Source organism: Fusarium musae, chromosome 8, assembly GCF_019915245.1.
Source record: "Fusarium musae strain F31 chromosome 8, whole genome shotgun sequence".
Lineage (NCBI taxonomy): Eukaryota > Fungi > Ascomycota > Sordariomycetes > Hypocreales > Nectriaceae > Fusarium > Fusarium musae.
This window is the reverse complement of record NC_058394.1, coordinates 449102-470875: the sequence shown is the minus strand read 5'-3', so window position 1 is coordinate 470875 and position 21774 is coordinate 449102. Positions and strand designations below refer to the sequence as shown.

The following is a 21774-nucleotide window of genomic DNA, read 5'->3' as shown; positions in this document are numbered from 1 at the left end:
CCTCGGTGAAGCTATGGACACTAGAAGCTAAGACCTGTCCAGACCGCTAGCCTTGTACAGATTGATAGCTAGTCATGATCCCAGGGCTGTTACATCAACGGTCACTAAAGGATCTGGCAGAAAGCCTTCTGTCATCGCTGACTTGGCAATGATTAATGCTCTCTCCACTTGCGTACTTATTATTTGACTATAATTATGTTACTTCGCCCGTGGTTTGTTGGCTTTAATGTTTTGTAGGCCCCCATCGACATGGGTTACTTGCATATTACCCTAGAAATGCAACCTCGACTGATGCACTGTTCACCCCTGATTGTTTGAAAACGTGTTCTAGATTGCGTGCAGATGTTCCATGTGGTCAGAACCCCTGCGTCTGTCAGTGTCCATGAAGCCGATCTCGTATGCATCTCGCGTGGCGTTGACACATTGCGCAGAGTGTTCGTTGTTATTCCACCTTTTAAGCTACTCTCAGTGATCTGCCGAAAAGCTTTGGCCTCGAAAATACGCAGATTGTTCCTTTACGAAGTAACTTGTCTGGGTGGGTAAGAAGCATATCGCTGCGGGTAGCAGATCTAACGAGTCTGGATGTCTCCTGTACTGGAAGACAGGATCCAAGCTCGACTTTGACGTCCTCAAGAATTAGGCAATAGTCACCAGGACATCTACAAATCTGCGGGGACTATTAATAAATCCATACGGATACTTGACAGCCGCTTTCCGATTCGTCGTATAGTCAATCTAGTGAATTGATACCACGGTGGATAGTCCATTATCATCTAGCTGATCACCCTGTCAGTCTGTCCACAATCTGTCGTATTCCATCCAATCCCGTAGACTGTGCACTGTTCTCCATTTCGTTAAGCTTAATCTCGGATATCCTTTCGAGAACTCATGGCTCTCATCTAGACTTTTGACAGATGCCAAGGACCTCATCACATCCTCTCGGTCAACTACGATGCTAATCTTGCTCCAAGGGGGCAGTTCGTATACTAAGGGTATGTGAGAAACGCTTAAAACAAGGGTGTTGAGAATCTTAGCTCATTATTTTGGTTCTGTTTATCCTTTCTTTGCTCCAGCGGAGACTCTCTTGGTCGTTGAGCTGTTTAGGTTGTACTTCATGAGTTCGTGCGTTGAATCCCTTGGGATCATGCCCCGTGGTCAATAAACATGCACTAGTCTTCAAAACTATCACCTATCTTTCTTTATCAACCCATTTCAAATCATTGGGGCTCTCGTAGAACCTCTCACTGTTTTGCGGAACGGCTCAGTATCAATCTTCAAACTAAGCTGGAAGTATGACCTCTTCTTTTAGAAGCGACTCGTAAACTATCCATAGACACTCCTTACATGAATTCCGGTGAATATGGAATTATGATATTGCCTTTAGCTACCGTCAAGGGTGCCTATGCCCAGCCGGGTAAACCGGACTTGGCCGTGTCAATACCGGAAGCCTCCCCGAACGCCACGTGGGTCCCGATCGCGGGGAAGCGCTAAATTTGGGTTCCGGGTAGGTATCGCATTTTATCATTGAGTTCTATTATCGATAGTCGAATGAAATGCGTGTGAGTGAGTTGAGTCGCTGGAGAAGCTTGTTAAGATATGATGACAATTGCTTCATGACCTACCCTAAAGATGAAATAATGACGTCAAGTGGAATCGTTACTCCATGCATCAACAGCTGAAGAACACCACCGCGTCGCCCAATTCTTCACATCTTCATTACACATTTATACTGCAATCAAAATTGGTAACAATGTCTCTAACACCGCTCTCATCTCTCCGTGTCTCAAAGCATCTCATCCCGTCTCACAAACTTATCCCCAATTGTAGCATCCACCAAAAGCCCCTTCTTCACTACCACGCCGCCTTCAAGCCCCCAATATCCGCATCAAAGATCGAAGCGCACTTAACCTCAATTAACGTGGTAACACCGCAGTGGCGCTACACAATGTACTCCCAAACACACTTCCACAGCACGACCCACGAGGTCCTCTGCATAAGCCACGGCAGAGCCCGCTTATGCTTTGGTGGCGAGGACAATGAGGGGAGGGTCGAGCCGGTGGTGGAAACGGGCGATGTGGTTATTGTGCCCGCGGGAGTGGGGCATCGCCTGTTGGAGGATCTGGACGGCGGGTTTGAGATGGTCGGGAGTTATCCGAAGGGCTGTGATTGGGATATGTGCTATGGAAAGAAGGGCGAGGAGGAAAAGGTGAAAGCTATTGAGGACGTGGAGTGGTTTTGGAGAGATCCTATCTACGGGGATGAAGGGCCTGCTACTGAGGTTTAACGAGTCACGTCTGTGGCATTTGCCGTGACTTTGGGAGCATCGAGAGTTAGACTTTCTCTGTAAGGCACAAGCCGTGGGTCAAATTATGTATTCAATCCATCATTACTATCGTCCATTATTCATACTATTCACATAACCATTAACCATTAACCCGTCCAAGCTTAGAAGTTCATGACAAGGGCAGCACCACCGAAAAGGGCGCCGAGCGCAATGGCAGCAGTGGCCTGGGCAGCGCCTTCAGTGGAGGTCGAAGGCGACAGGCCAGTGGCCGCAGCTGTGTTTGTGTTCTCGGGAACACCCGATGTGAAGGGGATGTCACTGACGGAGCTGGCGCCTGAGAAAGCAGCCTCCTGGGTGCTGGCGGTGGGGTTGGCGGTGGCAGAAGGCTTTTCGGGGTTGAGGACACTGGGAATGTTAGTTAAGTTTGTCAAAATGGATGGAATGACTTACGCATCGATGACATGGACGACACCGTTGGCGATGAGGACATCAGGCACAATGACCTTGGCCTCGTTGACCCAGACAGTGCCGTTGTGGACAACAATGTTGAGCTTCTCACCCTCAGAAGTGGTAAGAGAACCGTTCTTGAGGGTAGAGCTGTAGCCAAGAGTGTTGTTGACAACGTGGTACTTGAGAATGCTCTCGAGATCAGACTCGCTCAAGTTGGAGAGGACAGAACCAATGTTGGCAAAGGCGCTGTTGCTGGGAGCAAAGACAGTGATGTTCTTCTCATTGGTGAGGTTTGTGACGAGCTTGGACTCGGTGAGAGCGCCAGCAACGGCGGAGAGGTTGGCGGCAATAGCCGTGTCGGAAAGGTTCTTGGGAAGAGCGAGGACCTTGTTGATGATGTGGATGACACCACCGGTGAAGTTGAGGTCCTGAGTGTGTTAGTGAGTGGCGTGATTGATCAATTGGATGACTTACAGCCTTGGTGACATTGGACTGTTGGCGGAAACCACTGTAGAAGCTGACGGTATCGCCCATGGCCATGGCCTCGACACGCTGGCCACCGGTGACATTGGCATAAGTCGCGTTGTTGAGGAGCGTGGGGACAAAAGCGGCTGTGTCGCTGATGTTGCTGGCATAGTAGGTACCGTTCAGAACGTGGTACTGAAGGATAGCAGCGACGGAGCTGGGGTCGTTCTCGACCATGCGGGCGACAGCGGTGTCATTGAGGAGGTCCTTGATGGCATCGTTGCTTGGGGCCAGGATGGTGACATTCCTGAGACGGCCAAGGTCTCTGAGAAGACTGGGCTGGGCACGAAGAAGGCCTACACGGTCAGCTTGTATCGGCAGATGAGATGCAGTAATAACAACATACCGCTGAGCTCAGAGAGGGTAGAGTTCTCAGACTCAAGAGCAGCAGTGAGGTTGACACGGCTCTGGGCAGTGGCATAGCCCGAGAGGGCGAGGGCGACAAGAGACTGCAGCTTCATTTTCGATGATGGACTAGACAGAGTTAATCTTGGATAAACAACACGAACCCGAGACCAAAAACACGGGGGGGAACATCAAGCTTAAGAACTCCTCGAGAGACAAGCTTCGACGGCAGCATCCTGGCCAATTGGTAGAGCTTCGCCCAGCACGAGCACAAGCCTCCCCCTCGCGAGACCAGACTCAAAACAGAGTCAATGACATAGACCAAGAGCTCAAGCGTCATCAATGGCCAGAATGGTGAAGTGCTACTCAGCCCACGCCAAGGCTCTTGGTCTGAGACGAGGTCAAGGGCTGGAAGAGACTCTGAGTCTGTCGTGTGCCGAAAGCCGGGGAAGCTGTGTATTCGGGAGTTGCAGTTTCGAGTCGCACCATGCGAGAGACGTGCATTCAATTGGTCAAAGCAAGAGATTTCCATTAGCTATTGTAACTAGTCCTGCCTTGTATCGAACCTGAACCTGAGGGAAAAAGCCTGTTTGTTGTATCGGTTCAAGGCGAACCGCGTAACAGACAACCTACACAGCTCAATAGCTTCATGCTCTTGCTGGTAATATCCGGAAAATCTCATTGGGCTTGGAGTCAATTCGGACTAGGCTGCAAGCATCCTCAGCCCGGATCCCCACACTCCACAGCCGATCGGGTATCGTGATATCGTCATAGATATTTATTAGGCCATCGCCCAACAGCAAAGCTCAGTTTTTGTACACAGCCGACTTTGTTTTTTTGACTGATCCTCACTCAATTGAAGACGCCGCCAAGGCGCTCGGCACTGCTAGCGTCGCATTCCAGCTGTTTCATAGGGTGATGAAGAGCTCCCTTGGAGTGTAAATCGGCCAATGCAACGCCGAGGGTGAAAAGGGATGTTGGTCAGCTCATGCATCGGTCAAAAATGGCCGGACATGGTTCAGAGTCCAGACTGTCGCAGAGTTTTTGGCAAAATTGTTGGCAGATGCCGATTGGTTTGGTCGTTGGGTGAATGGATTGTTCACCAATTTGACGGGGCAACTCAGAGAGGAGGTCCAAATGGGTCGGCGTTTTCCAGTTTCACTCTCTTTGTCTCTCGGAGATCATCCCCAAATACTGTCCCGTCCTCGTTGGCCGCCGCCTTCTTTTCTTTGTTCATAACTTGTTCTCGTCTCGCTCGTTGAAGATTGACTAGGTTCGCTCGATCGGGATCACGGCATTTCTGCAGTTTCTTTCGGAGCGGTTTCATCGCTTTGACAATCTCGGGCTACTCCTGTTAGCATGGTTCACACAACAAGCTTTAGACGTACCGTTCCCCAATACTCTGTCATTCTCTCGGGAGGTTCCTCTTCGAGCATCTTGCGGCAGCTGTCTACAGCTCCTAGAATCTTGTCCCGGATGTTTGCAAATGCTGATTCCTGACTAGCGTTGTCGCCTTGACCAGGAGTCGGGATCAGAGTATCGAGCAGTCCATGGTCTGCCATGGAAAGCGCCGCCATCATGATTTGACTCGGCGCATAGTGGAAATATGCGTCTGTCACTAAAGGACTGAACTTGAGAATTTCTCGCGCTCGGGCGTGCGCTTTACCGATTCGCGTCTCTTCGTCCGGTAGCTTCCTTCGCAACTCCAGGATGGCACCCTCGAGCGCTCTGAACGGATGTCGCACATCAAAAGCAAAGCGGATTCCCTGGCAGAGAAGAAACTCTCCCGCCAGAATCTGCTCGCCAGTTGTGTTTGGGAACTTATCCGAGAAGGCATTTAGCTTGTAGAAGAAACCCTCAGCCTTGCATCCGAAGAAGAGTGATGTTTTGAGTAGGTCGGTCGCAGGGTAGGTCATGACCGAGTTGGTCACGTAGAATCTTCGCAGAAAGATAGCGGCCGTCGCTCGAATCTCAGTAGGAAGCTCGCAGAATGTAGCCGCGCGGATAAGCTCGACGGTGAAGAACTTGACGAGGCGTATCTCCTCCTCGGGGGTGAGAAAGTCAGGCGGAGGGTCTGTCGCAAGTCGAGGAGCGATCTGTTCTCGCGCGAGGGAGTTTGTCTTTGCGCGCAGTTCTTGGAGGTTCGCCGGCGTGAACGACCACAGCCGGTATTGGCTGGACTGCCTGTAGCGCTCGTCCTCTGTCGCCATTTTGTTGTTGTGAATGATGCAGAGCAGAGAGGCTGCATGATGGAGCTGCCTTCCACTTGATTTAAATATCACGTGACCTTATCTTATCGAAGTGATCGTCAGGGACCGCACCTCATTGAAACAGCATCACATTCAAGCTCAAAATATTGAACTTGCCGACTAAATGAATTCAAGCTCAATTCAATCAATTACAGACGCATTCGCGTGAGACTCTATGGTCCAAATCAAACCAAAACGCCAGCCAGATACCAAATTTACCAATATACTCATAAAATCCATCAATATCCCAAGTTCTCCCTTCTCGCAGGAGGAGGAGGCGGGGGCTTCTTGGCCCGGTTGGGAGGGGGAGGCGGTGGCTTCTTTCCAAGAGCCAGACCGCTTGTGCTTCGGCTTAGACTTCCATAGCTAGTTGCAGGGCTGGCAGCGCGGTGTTCCCAGTCTGGGCTGCCGCTTCTGCTCGTTGAAACATCGTCGGAGAATACATCGTCATGGCGTCCGTATGAACCGCTGTCAGTAGCAACGCGAGCAAGAGGAGCGCCTGGAACTCTGAGATTGGCCAGTGGTGTAGCTGTAGATGAGGAGCGGCCTTCAAATGTCGAGGCGCGTCCAATCGGGGGTCGTGCGGGCTGGGGAGGGGGAGGCGCAAGACGGCTTCCAGGGGAACGGTTGGGAATGCGAACGGGTTCTTGTTCGGCCTCTGGCTCCTCGTAGACCGCTTGATGGCGAGGCTCTTGCCAAGAACGAGCGGTGTTTGATCGGCTGCGACCGATCTTGGGAGCACTGGTGGGCGAAGACGAAGCTCCAGCCCAGTTCTGACGAACACGACGCAGCTCTTCGGCGCAGCGCTCATGGTAATCGAGCTCAGCGTCAAGGAATTGAGTCAGGGACGTAATGTTGTCCACCTCGGATTCCTTGATGTCCTGCATACGACGAAGGACATCTTCGCTGGTCTCCTCAAATTTGGCCTTGTTCATGCGAACTTCTTCTTCGATGCGGAAATCGTCACGGCGGGCCTTTTGCAGCTTGTTGGTGCTGGCATCGTAGGCGAGACGGCGGTTCTCAAGCTTCTTGCGGGCGTTCTACTCTTGTTAGCGGGCGTATCGTCAAGCAATCGATTGACATACCTGGTACTCTCGCATCATCGCCAGACTTCTCTCGAGGTTGTCCAGCCAGGTAGCATTGGCGCAGTCTACGTAGGAATCTTGGATGCCACCAATGCGCTCGTTGGCGCGACCCAAGGACAGCAGGCAGTTTCCGAACTCGGACTCTTGCTCAAAGTCCTCGCCGTGGGTAGCCATTGTACGGCCAAGAGCCGCCATGGGAGTGCCGCGCTCCTTGTTATCCAAAAGCTCATTGCGCTGGGACAACCATTTAACGTAACCGCTCATAGATCGTTGCATGCGCTCCATACCTAGGGTCGTTAGCCGTCGAAAGTCAATGACCCACAGGGAACAAACCATCTTGACGGAGAGCCATTTCGGTCTCGAGATTCTTGAACTCATCAGAATGAGCCGTTCGGGCTTCACCACCCATCTTTTCACCGGCCCATTGAAAGGCTCGGTCAATCTTCTTTGTGAAATTCATGTTGACTCGTTCGGTATCGTAATGTCGGATCCAGTCCGATAGTTTAGTTCTTCGCAGGGTCGTCTGGCGCGCCTTCGCTACAATGCTTTTAAAAGTATAACGAGGGACAGAGGCAAGTTGTAGAAGTAAAAGAAAGAGTCTTTGAGAGCGAGAGACGGGGTAATGAATGAATGCAGAGGACGAACAAGGGGTAGAAGAGGGATGGGATCCTGGGGTGGCGAACACTTGGGGCGTATGGGATGGAAAAGGACACGACCTTGAAGGTCTTGACGGAATCCAAACCAAACCAATCCTTGACTGGGACTGGTTGTGGTGATGCGACCTTCAAGCCCGTTGGGAGTGAGGGTCTTCAGGGGTGCTTGTAGTGGTGTGGAGGTGAGGTTGGGGAGCCCAGCCCCGAGCTTTAAGGGAAAGCCCCCTGAAAAGTCCCAACCTACAGTGCGTTCGCAGCCCATAGTTTAGCTTATCTTATCGCCCTGCAAAGGGCAGTGAACTCAACTGAGCGGGGAACCCAAAAAGTCTCAGGAATTGCATTCATTTTTTTGAAACAGCGCCCGAGCAAACGAATTATTGAAACAGCAATTACAGGTGACGTTTACTATTGAGTCTGTGTAATCCTGATCACGTCTGACAAAGGAGAGACGTGGTGCCATGGGCAGGCGATGGGAAAGCCAAGAATGGCATGAGAAATGAAATGCTGAGGCGAAATCGACCCCAAGATTTGGTCGAGGCAATTTTAGATTATAACCTACGGGCACTTGACTGAACTGAGCTCTCTTGGCTTGGCTGGACTGGATTGGACTGGCTGGGCGCTTCGGACATGGCGCGGCTAGAAAATTGATCTGTGGACCATACGATCTGGAGCATCGTGTAGAGATGACACGGTGACTGTATCGCGCTGACGTATTGTACAGTCAGAGTTTCTGAAAATAGGACTGGCAATCGCTACAAGTATAAGACGAGGTGCGTGAGTGAGTCTGTGGCCGGAGCGAACCTGAGCGAGATGGATCCAATCCTGATACGAGTACGGATCAAATCTGTAACCACGTACTCCGTACTGGCCTGGCGTCTCGGTGGCCCGTGTCTCCTATGGCCCCTGAGACAACGGCGCCAATAGCCTGCGGTACCGCTACACTAACAACGGGAACTGTCTCCGGCTGGGAAAGCCAAGTTGGTGATCCCCACCACGAGATAGCGAAATGGAACCTTCGCCGTTGGTATCTTTATCTGGAGGTGAGTGACAAGGATAGTTGATAAGTTGGCTGAGTGCTGCGTACGGAGTATATAGACCGCTGTAATACATTTTGCGTCTTCAAGTCAATCACGATGCCGTGCATCATGTCGTTGACCGCGACTTGAACTAAGGTAGAGACGAAAACTCTGAAAGCTTCTTTAAGCATACCATTCTCCATAAACTAACCTTACTAAAAAGGTTCCTCGTTGGGACACTCTACACCACCATCTGTGACTCTCTCTCCCTCTCCCTCTCTCTCTGTGCGTCAATACCACCCACTGCTGATCTTAACAGCAGTGTCGGCCCGTCCAACCCATCACCAACCTCACACTCTCACGTAACCCTCGCCTGTCCTGTCCTGTTCAACCCCGCTTCCAAAAAGCACAGTAAGAGCCGCAGGGCAGGAAAGTGATCGACCATCGTTATCTTCGTTCTAGAAGAACCCCAACCTCCAGCCTCGTTGGGAATAGTTTAGAACTGTGTGTCGCCTAAAAAGGGCCTCGCCCCCCTCATTCTTTACCCGCTCCACTATATACGGGGGTTTAGACATCCAGACCATTCCCACCAACAAGCTTGCGTAATGCTTCACGGGAGGAGGGAAGAAAAAGCACGCAAGACATTTTGGTTTTCAGTCCGGATACTGTGTGGTCTGTTACATTGAAGGGTACGACGAAGCTTTTCCACTTGCCGATCTCATTCCCATGCTTCTTCGTCTGACACCAAGAAAAAGCTTGGCCTTGGGCCCTGGGGTTTATGCGCTAAAATTGCCCATGGACTCTTCTGGCTCAGACTTCCCCAGAGTTCTGGGCGTGGCCCGATTTGGCGCGCGCCAGGAGGTATTGGTTGATCCATATTTTCCATGAAGGCAGTGCTATTTTTTTGCTGTGATCTTCGTTCATTGCGATCCGCGCTGGTGAAACGTACATGTGCGCCATTTGAGACAATTGCGTGGCACAAGTGATGTGATGATGTGATCTGTACCTTAGGGTATGGACGTATCGATTTCAAGGGTTGAGCAAGGGTGATACAGCGACTGACGTCTGTCAGCATTCCTTGTCTCATCTGGAAGGTCCCTTAACTCGGTAGTTCAGTAAGAATGGCTACTGAAGGGTATGTCTGTCAACATCATCGGCGGTTTAATCCTATGTACTCGCCAGGTACATCATGACATTCTCATCCCACCAGCGACTCCTCAGTATATACACTTTCCGCAATATCCGCACTCTTGATCACACGCAGCATAATCACTGTCACTCTCACTATCCGATTGCGCCGCCATCAACTCTTCCTCGCGCTCCGAGTCCTCCGGATTCTTGCTCTCACTCCCCAACCAAGCCTCCCATTGCTTCCTGACAGGTTCAGACAAGACGTCACCTGCATCCGACAGCTGTTTGCGAATCTCGAGGGCGCCGCCGTTGGACCATACGATCTCCAACTTACCGTCCTTTGACGCGTGGGCCTTGTCAATTATGAGGCGCAGGAGTACAGCGAGACGCTTGAGAGATGGCTGGTTGAGTTCCTGCCACTCGGCGATGTCGGCTTTGACATTCTTGATCTCAATGTTGGAGTCTCTGAAGAGACCTCTTTCGTGGTAGGCGAGGAGGAATTGCGTGACTTGAGCGATCCACAAGCGTGGAAGTTGTTCGCCGAGGTGATCTTTTTCACGAGCCATGATTGATCGCGTCTTCAAGTCGAAGATGCTGCTTTGGGGGACGGATTCACCTCCATCTGACATTTTGAGTTTGCCAGTACCGTTTGACAGCGATTCAGTGATGCCGAGACTTTCCAAATCGTCAAAAGCTTGCCCCTTCACAGTATTCGCGATAGGACTGGACGAAATGTACCCGTCGCCTTCGAAGCGGACCATAAGATCAAGACCGCCGAATTGATATGAAAGGATTCGCTGATGGGAGGTCGAGCGCTTGACTGAAGAGTCCCAGGTAGTGTACGCCTCTGGAAATGTATGCCCGAATCCTCGTACGCCTTCAATCTTCTCGCGAGGTGAATTCTCTCGGCGAATGAGATGGACAGTCTCACCGACCTTCTCAACGAGCATGCGAAACGAGCGATCCAGATCAACGCCTCGAGCAAAGCGCAAGAGGTTCCCGATCGTACTTCCGCACGCAACGATGTTGACCGGGACAGGGTCGGGATTCATCTTCATGACAGAGACAATTGCAGGTTCAAGAGGATGCTTGGGGTAGGCTGCTGCGTTCACATCGCGATAGTACTCGCCAGCGTCACCAGGCAGCTTGTTCGGGCCTTTGAGAGGTGTCCATCTTGGAGGTTGACCTGCGCATGTTAGACATGATGGTTTCTGGAATGGCTCACGTACCTGGGATGATGATCTCGGGAGAAGATGAGCTTATCCAGTTGTAGGATGCGACTACTTTGGCGTTCTCAATCCCCACGTGGCCGCCATCGCTTTTGAGGCTGTCTTGAGTGATGCGCTTAATTACATCTCCGAGTGGAGGTGCTGTTGATGGAGTCACAGGCGCAGGTGGTCGCCATGCGCGTGAAATTCCTTGACGACGTCCGTACATCATGAAGTGAGTCTTATGAATGAGATAGGGATGGTAATGCTATGCTGTAATTGATAGCAAGGTCTGGTTGATTGAGGCGGATGAGAATGAGCAAGATGGGAATGAGCAAGATCGGAATAGATAACTCATTATATTCTTAGATGCCATTCACCTCATCTGTGTAACACCAGGAGGCCTACCAGACAATCCATAGGAATATGCCACAGTGTTTGCCTAGATTCTGCATTAATTACACTTTGCCCATCCTTTGTTGGTTGAGACAATGTTGGCCCATTTCCCGACCGCTGGGCTGTGAAGAACAGGCATTCTTCTTTCACGTGTCTCCTCAACCAGGGTGCCCAAAACAAATTACTACCCGGGAAAAAGGAATGAAGTTTGTCTAATATCGTAAATATGTATACGTATTCTTCGTGTTTTAATTGAACTCTTGTTGGACTGCACCGGAGTTAATTGCCAAGTATTTGTCGATGTCTCCGCCGTGGGCTATGGGAGGCCTACCAAAACAACGCAGAGCCTGATTGACAGCGAATTAAATACCTTTCTCATTGTCGCATCACACCGGGGGCTTTGTCGGCCCCATGCATTCTGTTGGCCGTCGTGGCGATGCTGGTTGGGTGAGGTCAAGGCAGACAGACAGACAGCTTCATTCAATACAAATGGAAGCTACATTCACTCACTCATTTAGTCGGTGATATCACATTCTTCCACCGTCAGTTCTACTTTCGTTAGCAACTTCATCGTCATCATCTTATCTGAGTATCATCGCTATCGCCGCCATGGTTCTGGTACAAGACGCATCTGGCTCTCGAGCGGCCAAGCTTATCAGGACATTCTGGGCCGTCATCAAAGGCGAACAGCAAATCACAACTGCACACTCCGCAAAGTTGTTTGTACAAGCCTGTGAGATTTACAGTAGCAAGAACTCATCTGTCAAATTTGTCGAGGTCCTTATCTCAAATCCTGCCGGCATCAAGGCGCTGGAGACAGTAGTCCGCGTCGACTTGACTTTTGGCTTCATAAACACCACTGCTTTGCCGTTCCTCCTAACACTATCGGATGAGGGTGTCGCTGCCCTCAGCAATGGCGGATTTCTTCGCCAGATGCTGACGGCTATTCTGGAGCCATCGACCTTTTGGACTGCTGCCGTGGGCGCTTACCGTAATGACAAACTCGACAGTGTCGGGCTTGAAGCATTTGCCTGGCTGTGTCTACAAATTGTCTCGGATCAAACCAGCTTCGACTCACACAAGATCGCAGTCAAAGAACTGATGGACAGCAAGTCTCTTCTCAGCTCAGGCTCGCCCGAAGTGCGAAAGATTGCATACCGCATCGAGAAGATCATCAAGATCTTTGCCCAGCCAGAGATTGCATCCAGCGGAATCACTCCTGGCGGACGTCATGACAACGATCATGCCAATTTCCGCGATATCTCAATTTATCCGACCTCTGATGAGCTTCTCTCAAGCGATCCTCCGTATCTTCAACGACTGGGAGATGTCTTTGACACGCCAATCGAGACCCGAAGCCAAAGTTACCGCGATTGGCTCTTTCGTCTCCTTCGCGAGGACATGCTCTCTGAACTCCGAGAAGATTTGCAGGTCGCCATGAGTCAGAAGAAGAGCAAGCGCCGTCCTGTTGCTCTGGGGCAGTTGAGATTGGTTGGCATCAATACCGACCATGACATTGACACCAAGCACATCCCGCCTTACGCTCTCTACGTCGCGTGCCAGCAGGGCATTACCTTTCCGCACAAACTACCAAAAGGTGGGAAGAAGGCATTCTTAACAGAGTCAAAGAATTTTATGAAACACGACTCTTTTGGTGCGCTTTGTTGCAACGGCACCATCATCGCATTCGGGTCGCTTGTCAGAGATGTTGCCAATCTTCTCAAGATGCCCCCCATCATCGGTATCAAGTTTAGCGATGGCTCAGGTCTCAAGAAGGCCATAGAAGCCCTTCAGGGTCCCTTCAAGGAACAAGTCAAGTTCTTCATCGTAGACACTGCTACTTTTGCCTACGAACCGATTCTCCAGCGATTGAAGACCATGGCCGAGTTCCCGTTGGAAGCTCAATTGATCGACGCGGAGCAACCTGCTCAGGATGGACCGAGATCAACATCATTGGACGCCTTGCCACACCAACTCCGTGCTGCCTTGGACTCAGGGCGCAGAATCAAGATGCCTCCAGGTTTGAAGCTGAAGAAAGATATCTATTTGCAAGGCGCTCAGCTGAGATCGTTCATTCATGGCATCAGCAGCAACCTGGCTCTCATTCAAGGCCCACCTGGCACGGGAAAGTCATTCCTGGGTGCGCTCATTCTCTTGACTATCCTAAGATTGAGCAAGTCGCGTATTCTTGTTCTAAGCTACACGAACCATGCTCTTGACCAATTTTTGGAGGATCTGATGGACATCGGCATCAGCTCAGATCAGATGGTTCGTCTGGGTTCCAAGTCTACTGAAGCCACCAAACCGACTCTTCTGAGAGAATACGACGGCCAAAAAAAGTATTGGTTGAAGATGGAGGAGAAAAACATCCTCAATACACTTCGCGCTGAAGAAACGAGTCTCAGCTCGGAGCTTCAAGAATACAGCAGGAAACTCGCTGCACGAGAGGCTGATCCGGCCGATATCCTGGAACACCTTGAGCTTTCCGAAAACTTCAGCATCGCATGGGAGGCTTTTCAGGTACCGGAAGATGATGGTTTCAAGATGGTTGGCTCAGATGGCAAAGAGATCGACCCGGCGGGTGTTTACCAGCAATGGCTGCACGGCGGTGATGTCAATCGTCTCGGACACCTCAGCGTAGCTCTCGACCAGAGAGCCCGTACCGTCTGGAATGCGCCGCTGGCTGTGAGGAGACAATGCCATTATGAATGGTCTCAAATGGTTCGTGAGGAACAGAGCGCCCGTTTTGTTGAACTGAGCAAGCGATTTAGTGATGTGAGGACTGAGATCAAGAGTATTCTTGACGAGCGCGGACGAAGAGTTCTCAAGGATAAACAGATCATTGCTTGCACAACAACCGCTGCAGCGATGTATCAGTCCATCATTGAAACCGCCAATCCCGACGTTATTCTGGTTGAAGAGGCGGGAGAGATCCTGGAAGCGCATATTATTACAGCCATGAGCGCGTCAGTGAAGCAGCTCATACTCATCGGAGACCACAAACAACTCAGACCAAAGGTCGGTAATTACTTATTGACAAAGGAAAAAGGCGAGGGCTACGATCTGAACGTGTCGCTCTTTGAAAGGCTTGTTATCCAGGGTCGTCATTTCACAGCCCTTGAAGAGCAGCATCGCAGCCATCCAGATATCTCACAATACCCTCGCATGCTAGCTTATCCTGAACTAAAAGACGTGCCCTCGACTTCCGATCGTCAACTAATCCGAGGATTGAAGAGTCGAGTGACATTTGTGCACCATGAACGACCGGAGGATACCATGGACGATGTCGCTGAGCGCCGGGACCCCACGGCCAAAGCCACCAAGAGGAACCCCTACGAGGCTATGATGGTTCTCCGAATGGTGCGATACTTGTCGCAGAACGGATACAAGACTGAGAACATGGTTGTTCTAACGCCATATCTGGGCCAATTGTTCCTTTTGAAGGAGACACTTCGGAAGGAGATGGATCCTTGGCTGAATGATGTCGACAACCATGACCTGGTGCGTGCAGGACTGGTTACGCAGGCGGCAGCTAAAGTGAATAAGAAGCCTCTACGTCTCTCAACGATTGGTAAGTCAATTTACACTCCCTGAGTTCAACGCTGACAACGCAGACAACTATCAAGGAGAAGAATGCGATATCGTCATCGTCTCGCTAACACGCAGCAACGCATCGGGAGACATCGGCTTCCTGTATGCTCGTGAACGACTCGTTGTACTGCTATCGCGAGCACGAAATGGCATGATTCTCTTTGGAAACATGGAGACATTCATGAAGAGCAAGAAGGGAGGCAAAATGTGGACGCAGTATTTTGATGCCTTGAAGCAGAATGACTCCATTTTCGATGGAGTTCCTATTCATTGCGAGCGCCACCCTGAGACGTCCATGTTATTGAAGCTGCCGGAAGACTTTGATAAGAAGTGTCCTGATGGAGGATGCGCGGAGCCCTGGTAAGTTCAGACTCCCACTTTGCTCTTTATTTTAGTCCTTTCCGAGATGAAGTATCGCACTTGCTATACAATCTCTAACGTTTCTAGTAATGCCCCACTGAGCTGCGGCAAACATAAATGCCAGCGACGCTGCCATCGGGTCCAAAACCACTCCATGATCCCATGCTTTGCCAAAGTCGAGAGGATCTGCGATAAAGGCCATAAGACTAAGGTCCCATGCGGAGACAAGTCCAAGACCTGCGCGACTTGCACGACAGAATACGAGGACAATCAGCGACGTATCAAACGCGACCTTGAACTCGAACGAACGCGCCAAGAAGCACAGGACAAGTATCGTCTGGAGCTACAAGAGATTGAGGATGAGATTGATCATCGCCGTCGAACTATGAAGTACGAGTCTGAGGAGAAGAAGCAAGCAGACGAGCTCAAACAGAAGAAGGAAGAACTCGAGTCTCTTCGACAAGCGGAAATCAACAAGAAGAAGATCAAGGCGACCCAGAAAACCAGCCCGTCGCCCCAGACTGCTCCTCAGTTTGATCCTATATCCAGTGCAGCCAATGAGTGGAAGAACATGAAAGAGGTAGAAGGTGCACGTAACGCCGCTTTGGACAAGCTGATGGGAATGATCGGTCTGGAGTCTATCAAAGACCAAATACTCTCGATCAAGTCCACGGTCGATACCAAGATACGTCAAGGGTTCTCTCTTGGGGATGAAAGATGGAGTTGTTCACTCCTTGGCAACCCAGGAACAGGTTAGTACACTATGAAGCGCAGTATTACATTGACTAACTTCCCTCCAGGCAAGACAACAGTGGCCAGAATATACGCTGAGTTCCTCACGACAGTCGGCGCCATTGCAGGAAGCTGTTTCAAAGAAGTCACTGGATCTAAGCTCGCCAATATGGGTGTCACTGGCTGTGAGAAGCTTATTGAGGAGGTCAATGACAATGGCGGCGGTTGCGTCTTCATCGACGAAGCATATCAGTTGTCATCTGGCAACAGTCCCGGCGGCAAGGCTGTGCTGGATTATTTGCTGGCAGAGGTCGAGAACCTGAGAGGAAAGGTCGTGTTTGTCTTGGCAGGATACAGCAAGGAGATGGAGTCCTTCTTCTCTCACAACCCCGGCATCCCAAGTCGTTTCCCCATAGAGATGAAGTTCGAGGACTACACGGACAAAGAACTCCTCCAAATTCTTCAGCTCCAGATTCATCGCAAGTTTCAAGGTAGGATGGCTGCTGAGCAAGGGACTGACGGGCTGTTCTGTCGGATTGCTGTACGTCGGGTTGGCCATGGTCGTGGAAAGAATGGTTTCGGAAATGCACGCGCCGTGGAAAACTGTCTTCAGAAGATAAGCCAACGACAAGCAGCACGTCTCAGAAGGGAGCGCAGAGCCGGCAACAAGCCAAATGATTTGCTTCTCACCCGAGAAGACATCATTGGACCAGAACCTTCTGAGGCTCTGCTGAGCAGCAAGGCGTATCGAGAGCTCAAGTCCCTTATCGGCTTACAGGAAGTCAAAGATGCACTCGGTGTGCTCATGGACACATTGAGAACAAACTATGAGCGCGAGCTTGCGGAGCAGCCTCTAGTGGAGTTCTCGCTGAACAAGGTGTTCTTGGGGTCACCTGGCACTGGAAAGACTACTGTCGCAAAGCTCTACGGAGAGATTCTCAAAGATTTGGGCTTGCTTTCTAACGGGGAGGTCGTCACCAAGAACCCAGCAGATTTTGTTGGAGCTGCTCTTGGCCAGTCAGAGGCTCAGACAAAGGGTATCCTCGCCTCCACGGTTGGAAAGGTTCTTTTGATCGACGAAGCATACGGACTCTATGGAGGAGGAGGCGTAAACGGCTCTGTCATTGATCCCTACAAGACGGCTGTTATAGACACCATCGTTGCAGAGGTTCAAAGCGTTCCAGGCGAAGATCGATGTGTCCTCCTGCTTGGTTACAAGGAGCAGATGGAGGAGATGTTCCAGAACGTGAACCCTGGTCTCAGTCGACGCTTTCCCATCTCGTCTGCATTTGTCTTTGAGGACTTTGATGATGTTGATCTAGCGAAGATTCTAGACCAGAAGCTAGGCAAGTCGGGCTTCAAGGCAACAACCAAGGCCAAGGTTGTCGCACTGGACGTCCTACGTCGTGCAAGAAACCGCCCAAACTTTGGAAATGCGGGTGAAATCGACATCTTACTTGGAAGAGCTATGGCGAATCATCAAAAACGTGTGTCGTCTGGGCAGGTCAAGAGACACGGAACCTTGGAGCCCATTGACTTTGACCAAGACTTTGACCGTGCTGAAAAGGGTGATACTGACGTCAAGAAATTGTTCGAGGGTGACGTTGGGCGCGACCGTCTGATATCGATCCTTCAAGGTTACCAGACCCGCGTGCGTCAGGCCAAGCAACTAGAGATTGACCCGGAAATCCCATTCAACTTCCTGTTCCGCGGTCCACCTGGAACAGGAAAGACTACAGCTGCGCGCAAGATGGGCCAAGTTTACTACGACTTAGGCTTCTTGGCTAGCACAGAGGTCATCGAGGTTTCTGCTACTGAGCTCATCGGCCAATATGTTGGACATACTGGGCCAAAGGTACAGCAGCTCCTGGATAAAGCTTTAGGACGGGTCCTCTTCATTGATGAAGCGTATCGACTGGCGTCTGATGGTTCGTTTGCTAGAGAGGCCGTTGATGAGCTTGTGGATTGCGTCACGAAGCCAAAGTATCACGGCAAGCTTATCATCATCCTTGCTGGCTACATACAGGATATCAACACTCTGCTGGGCATCAACCCAGGAATGTCTAGTCGTTTCCCAGAAAGCATTGACTTTGATCCCCTCACTCCTGCTAGCTGTATTCAGCTGATGAGCAGTCAATTGCAAGCTAGTAAATCCAGGCTCAATGGAAAGATACCAGTGGATCTTTCATGTTTGGAGCGTCCTGAAAGGGGATTCTTGATGGACCTGACTAACAAGTTCAAGGAGCTGGCTGAGCAGGATAGCTGGGCAAATGCGAGAGACGTCAAAGAACTTGCCAAGAAGATGTTTCACAAATTTGATCTATCTTCTAAAAGTCTGAAACTTACTGAAGAGCTCGTACGCAGCACTATAGACGACATGATGGCGGAGCGTCGAGGCCGAATGACGGACAAGAAGCCTACTGCTGCGAGTGAGATCGCCAAAGCACTCAATGACATGCCTTTATTCACACCACCTACAACGACAACCAAGGTCACCACAGTTACAGAGGAACAAGAGGAGGAAGAACCAGAAGAAGAGCTCCCAGCCATCACTGTTCCGCAAGGCATCCGAGACGCCGGGGTAAGCGATGAAGTTTGGGAACAGCTCCAAAAGGACAAAGAGCAGGAAGCTAAAGATGAAGAAGAATTTCGTCGGCTCAAAAAGGCCCAGCGGAATGCAAGTGACGCTGACAGGGAGAAGCTGGTACGTAGGATACTGGCTGAGGAGGAGAAACGGAAGAAGATTGAGGCGAGAAAGGCAAAGTTGATGAAGATGGGTGCTTGTCCGGCTGGATTTCAGTGGATTAAGCAGAGTGGTGGGTATAGATGTGCGGGAGGTTCGCATTGGATGTCTGATGGGGATGTTGATAAGTTGTAGGATTGTGTAGCCAGCAAATTGAATGGCCAGCCAGCCACCATTGTCACAATTTCAACCCTCTGTCCTCCTGTGCATTGTAATTGGTGATATTCTCACCGGTGTGTGGCTGTGGCTGCAGCAGTCCGCCAATTAGTGGTAAGAAACGACATGCACGGGCGCTTAGCAAGCCAAGGATCATGCAAAAGAGACTAGGCGTATACAGGCCGCCAAGGCAGTTTCAGGCACTTGGTTTGCAAAAACAAATTCATACCCAGGCTAGCTTGTTCATCCATTCATCCGCTATTCACTCCTGCTCTCTATCCTTTTGATTGCATTAAGACCTCACTAGTTTGGATCTACGAAGCACAGAAAGCGACAAGATAACTCAAATCACTACAATCACACCATGTCAGGTGACAATGGAGGAGTGGCGGCTCAGGCTGACATTTTGGGGATTCCGGGAGCCGCATTAAATACCATCGGCTTTGCCCAAGGACTCCTTCGTGCCGTTTCAGCTGACAATGCTAACCCTAATGCCGTCATACAAGTTCAGCAAATCGGGTCCTGCTTTCAATCCAACGGTCCTTGGGCCGCAAAGATTCCAGACGTTCTGTCGAGGGCATCTTGTGTTAGACTTGAAAGGCTTTCCGCTTGGGTTGGATGGGCAAAAGACGACACTCCGGCTTTCATGAGTCAGACTACCGGCGGGAAAACTGCAGCCCTACTATGCTGCGCCCTCGGTAGCCTTTACTCAAAAAGCCGTTGCGGACTATTGCTCTATGATCTTTGTCGAGATATCTTGCCTGCAGATCGGCAGTTGTCCTCACCAACTCAATTGGGCGATGTTTGCATGCTGTTAGAACGAAAATCTGCATGCCTAGGTTTTGGAAACCATTTGGCCCTCCAAGTCACTCGGCTGAGGCAATGCTTTTTCGAAGCTGGTTTAGACGTGCCACGAGACTTGGCCGACACCCCAACAGAGGAGGATCTTACCAATTTTTTATCTGGGGTCTGCAGTGCCCTTCAAGATGAGAGTTTGGTTCTACAAGTGTCTGGGACAAGATGTGTAGGAACACTATTGGCCTTGACGCTTGCAATGTGCCCTGAAGATGTTTCAGTGTGGATCAATAGAGGAGTTCTTATGAATGGACTCAGGGACAATATTATCTTCTCGGTCACTACCGAGGATGGCTCTTCAACACACGTTCATCTTGAAACTAAGCTGGAAAACAAGAAGGGCGGGTTCCTAAAACGTCATATCATCGCGGAGAGCCAACACGAACACAACGAAGAACTACGCTACACATGTGATGGCATCTTGTCGAGCCAATTAGATCTTTCCCTTTCTATGGTCGGCGTAGGCTCATCTCAGCCTCTGAAGCTTGCTATATCGAACTTTGTAGCATCTCTAGCGATGGAGCCCACTACGGATTGCTTCAGCTCGAAGACTACATATGGGAGAGAAGGATGTTTCCCGACCCAAGGATTGAGGGTCATTTTGGGGCCCACATATCGACAAATTATTTCCCAGCGCTTAGAGAAAGTGCTATGCGGCCCTTCTGATACTTTGCAGTGCCCCAAAGAGTCATTCAACCGACTTCAGAATACCATTCGAGTGGTTCTACCTCTAAAAAACTGCACATGCTCTTCCTGCAATGTTATAGAGATATGGGACGTGACTCGTCATCCGAAAGCCCACACGAACGCTTTTGGGCCATGGATACGTTGCCCAGTTTCCAGGCTTTGGAGGGATGTAGCCCAAATAACACAGGCATCGCTACTATTTCTCTTCTTACAATACGGTCTCAACACTACTTTGAGATCTCACATTGGAGGCGATACATACCCATATCTCATTGAGGTTATCTGGTCCAGATGTAATGAGGCTCATAACCATGAACATAATATTATTGAGCCGAGTTGGTTGCATAGATATATTGTCCATCTTGTCGGAGATCTCGAGGTATCTAACCGCGATGGCTACTCAACACCAATTTGCAACAGCTCAGGTGCTTCTACTATTTACCCTGCTACTCTTGAGGTCCCTGAGATCTCTAGCCCATGGGTAGTGCAGTATGAATTAGTCGACGGAAGGCTACATTATCAGGCCGACAGCTACGACTTTATAATTCCAGTGATGCCAGGCAACAAAGCAGCTAAGGCGCTATTGAGACCGAAAGCAAGAGGGTCTATCGCCAAGGGCGTGATAACTGTTCCATCAGGACTTGGCGAACACAGCAGCCTTGCTATGACATTGCGCCCAGCTTTGATGCGAAGCTATCAGGGGCTTTTACTCCGATGTCAGATCAAGCAAGGCAGCAGCACGCTAGAGGTCAATTTTCTTGACATGCACTTGGGACTGATGAGTCTCAATCCGGCCGACAGTTGTGATCACGACCTTTCGACACCATTCGATCCAACGAAGGACAACTTGATTGTCAAAGCTACTTCTGCAATGGAACCAGTGGCATTAGGAAAATCTTCGATCGGAGTAACGTTAACGCATCGGAATAAAGAATCCCAGTTTCTTTGTTGTTCTGAGACCGCAACTCAACTTTATCAAGGCGATTGCTGTTTGCCATGTGCTGTTGCTCAGGCTATGCGAGAGAATTTTCAAGTCATTATTGGTGGATCGCCTGGCATGTATATTGTCTATTGCTAAAGATCTATGTAGGATAAATACTGTATATAGAAGCGTTGCTTGTCCGGCTGGATTTGAGTGGATCAAGGAGAGTACCGGAGGGTTCAGATATGCGGGAGGTTCGTATTGGATGTCTGATGGAAGTGGAGATGTTGATAAGTTGCAAGCATGTAGTTGGAGTGCGATAGGTACTGTTCTTAAGGTAGAGCGAATTTGTTTGGGCTTCCTGCTATTGCTCACCACGCAAGAGG

General features: G+C 50.3%; 6 protein-coding genes across 6 annotated transcripts; 2 read left to right on the top strand and 4 right to left on the bottom strand.

Moving 5' to 3' along the window:
- Nucleotides 1-1750: 1750 nt before the first annotated feature.
- Nucleotides 1751-2284, top strand: J7337_010378 (uncharacterized protein; the record flags this gene model as incomplete). Its single annotated transcript, XM_044827963.1, has 2 exons — nucleotides 1751-1947; nucleotides 1972-2284. The coding sequence occupies 2 exons, from the start codon at nucleotides 1751-1753 to the stop codon at nucleotides 2282-2284; spliced, it is 510 nt and encodes a 169-aa protein (XP_044676517.1).
- A 161-nt stretch (nucleotides 2285-2445) lies between these two features.
- J7337_010377 (uncharacterized protein) lies at nucleotides 2446-3720 on the bottom strand (the record flags this gene model as incomplete). The annotated part of the gene is made up of 4 exons (XM_044827962.1): nucleotides 2446-2689; nucleotides 2735-3162; nucleotides 3209-3555; nucleotides 3606-3720. The coding sequence occupies 4 exons, from the start codon at nucleotides 3718-3720 to the stop codon at nucleotides 2446-2448; spliced, it is 1134 nt and encodes a 377-aa protein (XP_044676516.1).
- A 1004-nt stretch (nucleotides 3721-4724) lies between these two features.
- Nucleotides 4725-5814, bottom strand: J7337_010376 (uncharacterized protein; the record flags this gene model as incomplete). Its single annotated transcript, XM_044827961.1, has 2 exons — nucleotides 4725-4949; nucleotides 4993-5814. 2 exons carry the CDS (start codon nucleotides 5812-5814, stop codon nucleotides 4725-4727), a joined length of 1047 nt encoding a protein of 348 aa, XP_044676515.1.
- A 278-nt stretch (nucleotides 5815-6092) lies between these two features.
- J7337_010375 (uncharacterized protein) lies at nucleotides 6093-7398 on the bottom strand (the record flags this gene model as incomplete). The annotated part of the gene is made up of 3 exons (XM_044827960.1): nucleotides 6093-6893; nucleotides 6939-7225; nucleotides 7272-7398. 3 exons carry the CDS (start codon nucleotides 7396-7398, stop codon nucleotides 6093-6095), a joined length of 1215 nt encoding a protein of 404 aa, XP_044676514.1.
- A 2426-nt stretch (nucleotides 7399-9824) lies between these two features.
- Nucleotides 9825-11175, bottom strand: J7337_010374 (uncharacterized protein; the record flags this gene model as incomplete). The annotated part of the gene is made up of 2 exons (XM_044827959.1): nucleotides 9825-10924; nucleotides 10968-11175. 2 exons carry the CDS (start codon nucleotides 11173-11175, stop codon nucleotides 9825-9827), a joined length of 1308 nt encoding a protein of 435 aa, XP_044676513.1.
- Nucleotides 11176-11951: 776 nt separating this feature from the next.
- On the top strand, nucleotides 11952-18903 carry J7337_010373 (uncharacterized protein; the record flags this gene model as incomplete). Its single annotated transcript, XM_044827958.1, has 4 exons — nucleotides 11952-14913; nucleotides 14957-15293; nucleotides 15381-16045; nucleotides 16094-18903. The coding sequence occupies 4 exons, from the start codon at nucleotides 11952-11954 to the stop codon at nucleotides 18901-18903; spliced, it is 6774 nt and encodes a 2257-aa protein (XP_044676512.1).
- Between the last annotated feature and the right edge of the window lie 2871 nt (nucleotides 18904-21774).